This window comes from Salvelinus namaycush, chromosome 22 (assembly GCF_016432855.1).
Source record: "Salvelinus namaycush isolate Seneca chromosome 22, SaNama_1.0, whole genome shotgun sequence".
Classification (NCBI taxonomy): Eukaryota; Metazoa; Chordata; class Actinopteri; order Salmoniformes; family Salmonidae; genus Salvelinus; species Salvelinus namaycush.
In genome coordinates, this window is record NC_052328.1 from 20,920,332 (window position 1) to 20,928,517 (window position 8,186).

General features: G+C 40.4%; 1 protein-coding gene across 1 annotated transcript; it reads left to right on the forward strand.

The window, feature by feature from the left end:
• Nucleotides 1-944: 944 nt before the first annotated feature.
• On the forward strand, nucleotides 945-7,630 carry LOC120017657 (tumor necrosis factor receptor superfamily member 6-like). Its single transcript, XM_038960568.1, has 9 exons — nucleotides 945-1,054; nucleotides 3,919-4,057; nucleotides 4,296-4,430; nucleotides 4,543-4,660; nucleotides 5,087-5,163; nucleotides 5,294-5,389; nucleotides 5,595-5,659; nucleotides 6,993-7,011; nucleotides 7,121-7,630. Exons 1-9 carry the CDS (start codon nucleotides 1,016-1,018, stop codon nucleotides 7,408-7,410), a joined length of 978 nt encoding a protein of 325 aa, XP_038816496.1. The 5' UTR covers nucleotides 945-1,015; the 3' UTR covers nucleotides 7,411-7,630.
• The last annotated feature ends 556 nt before the right edge of the window (nucleotides 7,631-8,186 follow it).

Here is an 8,186-nt window from a genome sequence, read left to right on the forward strand (position 1 = left end):
ACCACTATGCTTGAAAATACAGGAACATACAGGAACATTCACTGCCTTCTTGGTAAGCAACTCCAATGGCCTAGTTAAATCTACTTCAAAATCTAGTGGTACTCAGTAATGTGTTGTATTGGATTTGCCCCAAACATAACACTTTGTATTCAGGATAAAAAGTTAATTGCTTTGTCACATTAGGTTGGTATTGTGGAGTAACTACAATGTTGTAGATCCATCCTCAGTTTTCTCCTATCACAACCACTCAACTCTGTAACTGTTTTAAAGTCACCATTGGCCTCATGGTGAAATTCCTGAGTGGTTTCCTTCCTCTCTGGCAACTGCGTTAGGAAGGACGCCTGCATCTTTGTGGTTGAATCTGTGTTTGAAATTCAGTGCTCGACAGAGGGACCTTACAGGTAATTGTATGTGTGGGGTACTGAGATGAGGTAGTCATTCAAAAATCTTGTTAAACACTATTCTTGCACACAGAGTGAGTCAATGCAATTTATTATGTGACTTGTTAAGCAAAGGTTTACTTCTGAACTTATTTAGGCTTGCCATAAAAAAGGGGTTGAATCCTTATTGACTCAAGACATTTCAGCTTTTCATTTTCAATTCATTTGTAAATATTTAGAAAAACATAATTCCACTTTGACGTTATGTGTTATTGTGTGTAGGCCAGTGACAAAAAAAATCTCAATTTAATCCATTTTAAATTCAGGCTGTAACACAACAACATGTGGAAAAAGTCAAGGGGTGTGAATACATTCTGAAGCCACTGTACATTCCTACTACAACTCATTGTGTGCATCTCATGAGATGATAAGCCTTTTCAATAGTCAAGCATACATTTGGATTTCGTTAGTACATAAAAACATTGTGCTAAGTTGTACATATAGTACATCATTAATGAGAGACTGGGTGTCATTGTGGGTGTCTACTTCCTTCAAAACTAAAACTAACGAACATTTGCAACCACCGTACGTACAGAGGGCGCAGACATTTCTTCTTGGTGGCGTCAATTTGGAAGATGAACAAATATACGTTTCTATGTGTCCTGTGCATTTTGGTGAGTTGACTATCAACATCTTATCGTTGACATACTTTGTATAGGGTAAACTCTGACACTTTAATATTGTCAGGCGGTAGCTAACTAAACTAACTCTCATCCAACTCAAGTCACTACGCCGTGATCTTGCGTCAATGAAATAGATGGCATACTACACATCTACAAAACACGATGTATCAATAGTCTGATATATCATATATTTAAGACATATATTTAATTGTCAACTAACATAATTGCCACTGTAAGATAAATGTATCTTTATAACTTCGTAAAGTCTAGCCTAGTCAAATTCCTTCACTAGTCTGTGCTGAAGATAAGTAAGGTTAGTTTCACTTTCGATGTACAGTATGTGTATTTTTATTTATTTTTTACTTCTTGGGACTTACCACTGGGCACACCACTGGAAATGTGGATAATATTTGTTTGAGACGTTGATCAATGATTTTTCAACCTTTATTCACCCACCTAAAATACAGCCAGAAATTTGTTGAATTCCCAATGTGTTATCACTATACTTTCAACCACCTAAAAGCACAACCAAATTCAAATAGAAAAACAATAATTTAGGTGTCATCGACATGTTTTATCACTTCGCTTTCAGCCATTTAAAAAGCACAACAAAGTTCAAGTTGGAATGTCATATACACTGAGTATACAAAACATTAAGAACACCTGCTCTTTCCATGACAGACTTACCAGGTGAATCCAGATGAAAGCTATGACCCCTTATTGATGTCACCTGTTAAATCCACTTCAATCAGTGTAGATGAAGGAGAGAAGATAGGTTAAAGAAGGATTTTTAAGCCTTGAGACATGTATTGTGGCTCCCGAGTGGCACAGCGGTCTAAGGCACTGCGTCTCAGAGGCGTTACTACAGACATCCTGGTTCGAATCCAGGCTGTATCACAATCTGCCGTGATTGGATGTCCCATAGGGCGGCGCACAATTGGCCCAGCGTCGTCCAGTGTAGGCCGTCATTGTAAATAAGAACAAAAGATTTAAGAGTCTTTGAACGGGGTATGGTAGTATGTGCAAGGCGCACTGGTTTGTGTCAAGAACTGCAACACCGCTGGATTTTTCACACTCAACAGTTGGAAGTTACTCATTTTAAGGTTGAATAAATACTGTTGCATTAGTTTGTAAGATACATAAAATAGCCTAAAGTTAAGGCTAATTAATGTATTGCAAAAGTGATCTTAAATTGTGTTTGGTTGAAATATCAACATTTGAAGGAGATGTATCTTTTGTGCCACAGACTTAGTCTGGCTTTGATTCCAGTTTGTCTACAAATTAATAATTGATATGTTGGATTCACACCTCCATTTCATCCAAAAATGTATGTTAAAGAAAAGGACTAAATTACGTCAAATCAAACTTTAAATGCACTTTAGATAAAATTAGATTCAGTCCTATTCTTTAACTTAGGTTTTTGGTTGAGATGGAGACCTGAAACCAACATATTAATTAACAACTTGAAGATTACAGGCTGTATCACAACCAGCCGTGATGGAAAGTCCCATAGGGCTGCGCACAATTGGCCCAGCGTCGTCCGGGTTAAGGTTTGTGTTTTTTCATCAGAATTGATCGCTTCACGTGTGTGTAAAATATTACTGTTGGCAGATTTTTTTATTCATAGATTTTTGATGTGTATGAAAATGTGTTGTTTTTGCAAAACGCTATATATCCATTGTTTAGCTGGAATGGAATGTTCGTATCCTGAATATTTGACTGTGATATGTGGTTCTCTCACCTAGCTATATTAAGATGAATGCACTTGAATTATTAATACATTTTGTATTTAATCTTTATTTAACTAGGCAAGCCCATTAATTAAGAACAAATTATTATTTACAATGACGGCCTACCAAAAGGCCTCCTACGGGGATGGGGGCTGGGATTAAAAATACAAAAATAAATATAATATAAATCACGACAAGAGAGACAACACTACATAAAGAGAGACCTAACACTTACTGTAAGTATGGTTCCAGGCACCCCAGCTTGAGTGTGTCAAGAACTGCGATGATGATGTGTTTTTCCATGCTCAACAGTTTCCCGTGTGTATCAAGAATGGTCCAACACCCAAAGGACATCCAGCCAACTTGACACAACTGTGGGAAGTATTGGAATCAACATGGGCCAGCATTGCTGTGGAATTCTTTCGACACCTTGTAGAGTCCATGCCCTGACAAATTGAGGCTGTTCTGATTGCAAAAGGGGGTGCAACATAATATTAGGAAAGTGTTCAAAATGTTTTGTACACTTGAGTGCATATCAAAGCTTAGCAGGGTTGGGCTTTGTTAAAAACCCGGATGGGAGACCAAATGGATAGCTGTACAGTATATAGGTCAATTCTCCAGTAGCAGGTGCTGCTCAGCCCAAAACAAATTCCAGATAGTGGATATAATGTTGAAGATCTGATTTTGTGTCAAAGGTACAAATTCAACATATTTGATACAAGGTTTTCTATGTTGAAAATTTGTGACCATGATGACATAATCCTGAGGTTGAAATGTCACCCTCAACACAACTGTTGATTACTTTAAAAAAAAACTTAAGTGTATTATCTACGTAGATTCCACATCACAATACATTGACAAATTACGTTGAAACCATGTTGATTCAACCAGTTTGTGCCTAGTGGGTTGACACACATAGGCATGTTTTTTTCTTAATGATCATTATTGACCTTCCAATCATACTTAAATCACTAATACCCCACTCGCTCTTTCTCACTCGCTTCCTCTCTCTTTTCACACGCACGCACACACACACGCACACACACACACATTGTGTGCCTACTGTAACTGCCTACTTACTCTGTCTCTTTTAATAACACGCAATAATGTCATTGCATTTAACAGTGTATAGTTCGTTCAGCTACAACTTCCAAAGCAGAGCAGAGTTCCCAAGACATAACCATCAAATTGCGCATCAAAAGGCAGAGTTGTCAAGATGGCACTTACCAGCATGAAAACAAGACATGCTGTCTCTGTGCTGCTGGTAAGCATCTAAAATGTTTAATATTATCTGTATTGAACTAACGTTAGCTTGTTTCTGGTCCCCACCATGACAGCACAATACCATAATGACGGCGCAAGAACATTTACTTTGTCGTGAGAACTGAAATGTTCACTAGTTAATATGCACTGTCCCAGTCAACTGTAAATTACATGAATAAAATTATTGTATGCTACTATGTCTTTCCCTCTGACTCTGTCTTGGTACTCTGTGTGTACAGGCCATCATCTGGACAGCCACTGTAGTATGAACCCAGACGATGGGACCTGTATTCCCTGTGAGCTAGACAGAACCTACAACAGTTACCCCAACTTCCTGGACTCTTGTGAGCCCTGCACATCTTGCAACCCTAAAGGTAGGTATACACACACACACAACAGGTGGAACTAACACCCTAACATAAGTCCTACCTACTGTAGCAAGTGAGGTTTCTAACGTACTGTCATTGTGGTGGTTGTCCTCCGTAGCCAATCTGGAGGTGGAGGACAAATGTACCATCATCAGTGACACAGTGTGTCGATGCAAGCAGGGCCACTACTGTGACAAGGGGAAGGTGCACTGCAGGGCCTGCTACCCGTGTACCATGTAAGTCCAGAATACTGTTGTTTAACCAAATAACCATCAAATAAAACATTGATTTGGTTTATTGTTTGTAAATGTTAAAGGTAGACTCAGCGAAATGACGTTGCCACGAGTAGCACCACAGATATTGAGATGAGCGAGACTGCAAGACTTTGCTTTTCCACAGTCACACACAGTATCTGTACATGGGTTCGCTTCACGCTGTTAAAGTGTGGTAGCCACGGGACCAAAACAGCGGAGAAGTTGAGCCTCAAGCTTCAACACTATTACTTGATGCGGACATTGACCCACTATGCTGTTTAACTTTCTGCATCTACGTCATATCGCTGGGTCTACCTTTATAACACATTGTTAAATTGGTTGTAGGCCTATTATTATATAGACTAGAGAGATATAAACCTGCATCAACTCTTTGAATTTATCTTCAAGATGTGGGGATGAAGGTACCAAGGTTGCCTGTACCACCACCAACAACACCATATGCCATGACGACCAAAAACAAGGAGGTTTGGGGGATTGAGCAAAACCATAACATTTCAATGCATTACAAAGATGTGGTTTCGCTTACAGTATGATTATAATAAGTCTGTTTTTTATTTGACAATGTGGCTGTTATTTTTCATTTCTTTGTTTCAGGAGGAAGAAGTCATGCAGCAGTACTTGGCTCAGTTATGGTTATTGCAGTTTTTCTTATTTTTTGCTGCCTGAGGCGAAATAATAAATATGGTTTTGGTAAGCATTTGGGTCATTCAGACAGCTGTAGGCTATGCTAAACCACCAGAAGGGGGCACAAGAGGTTGTTCTATAATTTTAGTTAGTAAAGCGGTTGGAGAGAGCAGAAGTCTGTTTTTTGTTGGAAAGCTCCCTGTCCAAAAGTATAAAAATGATGTTTTCACCCTTGAAACATTTTTAAAAATGTCTGTTTTTGCTTCGTTAGGGAAAAAGCTGGGGCAAAATGGTGGTTTGACCAAAATGTCCAACCAGAATTCAAAGGTAGCTGAGGTAATTATCTTCAATACTACACTACTCCACCCTGTCCTTGACCAAAACCACTGCTTAAAACACACCCATGCATCTCTAGTGCTACATTAATGTTACAGTACATACACTACATGACCAAAAGTATGTGGACATCTGCTCTTCGAACATCTCATTCCAAAATTATGGACATTAATATGGAGTTGGTTAGCTGCGGGGACTTGCTTCCATTCAGCCACAAGAGCATTAGTGAGGTCGGGCACTGATGTTGGGCGATTAGGCCTGGCTTGCAGTCTGCGTTCCAATTCATCCCAAAGATGTTAGATCGGGTTGAGGTCAGGGCTCTGTGCAGGCCAGGCAAGTTCTTCCACACTGATCTCGACAAAACATTTCTGTATGGACCTCACTTTGTGCACGGGGGCATTTTCATGCTAAAACAGAAAAGGGCCTTCCCCAAACTGTTGCCACAAAGTTGGAAGCACAGAATTGTCTAGAATGTCATTGTATGCTGTAGCGTTTAGATTTCCCTTCACTGGAACTAAGGGGCCAAGACTGAACCATGAAAAACAACCCGGACCATTTATTCCTCCACCAAACTTTACATTTGGCACTATACATTGGGGCAGGTAGCGTTCACCTGGCATCCGCCAAACCCAGATTCGTCCGTCAGACTGCCAGATGGTGAAGCATGATTCATCACTCCAGAGAACGAGTTTCCACTGCTCCAGAGTCCAATGGCGGCGAGCTTTATACCACTCCAGCTGATGCTTGGCATTGCACATGGTATCTTAGGCTTGTGTGCGGCTCCTCTGCCATGTAAACCCATTTCATGAACCTCTCGACGAACAGTTCTTGTGCCGACGTTGTTTCCAGAGGCAGTTTGGAACTCGGTAGTGAGTGTTGCAACCGAGGACAAATTATTTTTACGTGCTACAGCACTCGCCGGTCCCATTCTGTGAGCTTGTGTGGCCTACCACTTCGCGGCTGAGCCCTTGTTGCACCTAGACGTTTCCACTTCACAATAACAGCACTTACAGTTGACCGGGGCAGCTCTAACAGGGCAGCAAATTTACGAACTGACTTGTTGGAATCCTATGTCGGTGCCACGTTGAATGTCACTGAGCTCTTCAGCAAGGCCATTCTACTGCCGATGTTTGTCTATGGAGATTGCATGGCGGTGTGCTCGATTTTATACCTGTTGGCAACGGGTGTGGTTGAAATAGCCAAATCCACTCATTTGAAGGGGTGTCCACATACTTTTGTATATATAGTGTATCATGACACTTATTATAATTACTGAGTGAAATATCATTGGTGAATTTGTTTTACTTGTAAACATTTGTTTGCTTATTTGCAGGAAATGCAGCTACTGAGGGGTAATGACATCATCAATATTACCACTGATGTTTACCATGTTTACTAATATGACCCATATATGCCATTCCCAACTAAGAATTAACCTCAATCCATCTTCTTTGGTTTCAGGTATTGACCTCTGGCCACACCTCCCAGATATCGCTAAGACCTTGGGGTGGAAGGACATGAAACAGGTGGCCGAGCGCAGTGGGATGACTATTGCCACCATAGAATCCCACCAGCTAAACTATCCCAATGACACCCAGGAGCAGTGCTCCAGCCTACTTAGGGCCTGGGTGGAGAAGATGGGGATGACCACAGCCTCTAAGACACTGATCCAGACTCTACGCCGCATGAATAAAAATGCCAAAGCAGATAATATCATGGCTATCATCAGCAACAAGGAAAACACAGTTTAGAACTCCGGGGTAGAACAAGTGTAGATACCGTAAGGTCAGTGGTACTGTCCATGCCAGTACTAAGTACCTATGTGCAAATTGTTTGTTGAATTACCTGTTTGTTGCACTATAAAGTATATATTTATGTACAGTTGAAGTCGAAAGTTTACATACACCTTAGCCAAATAAATTTAAACTCAGTTTTTCACAATTCCTGACATTTAATCCTAGCAAACATTCCCTGTCTTAGGTCAGTTAGGATCACCACTTTATTTTAAGAATGTGAAATGTCAGAATAATAGTAGAGAGAATGATTTATTTAAGCGTTTATTTCTTTCATCACATTCCCAGTGGGTCAGAAGTTTACACACACTCAATTAGTATCTGGTAGCATTGCCTTTAAATTGTTTAACTTGGGTCAAATGTTTTGGGTAGCCTTCCACAAGCTTCCCACAATAAGTTGGGTGATTTTTGGCCCATTCCTCCTGACAGAGCTTGTGTAACTGAGTCAGGTTTGTAGGCCTCTTTGCTCACACACACACACTCAGTTCTGCCCACAAATGTTCTATGGGATTGAGGTCAGGGCTTTGTGATGGCCACTCAAATACCTTGACTTTGTTGTCCTTAAGCCATTTTGCCACAACTTTGGAAGTATGCTTGGGGTCATTGTCCATTTGGAAGACCCATTTGCGACCAAGCTTTAACTTCCTGACTGATGTCTTGAGATGTTGCTTCAATATATCCACATCATTTTCTTGCCTCATGATGCCATCTATTTTGTGAAGTGCACCAGTCCC

What these genes read in the sequence shown, in the direction of transcription:
- LOC120017657 (XM_038960568.1), top strand. Translation starts at nt 1,016, where the DNA reads ATGAACAAATATACGTTTCTATGTGTCCTGTGCATTTTG. An exon ending in GCCTGCTACCCGTGTACCAT is followed by an intron (nt 4,661 to 5,086) that starts GTAAGTCCAGAA and finishes TTTATCTTCAAG; the next exon opens with ATGTGGGGATGAAGGTACCA. An exon ending in TGACGACCAAAAACAAGGAG is followed by an intron (nt 5,164 to 5,293) that starts GTTTGGGGGATT and finishes TCTTTGTTTCAG; the next exon opens with GAGGAAGAAGTCATGCAGCA.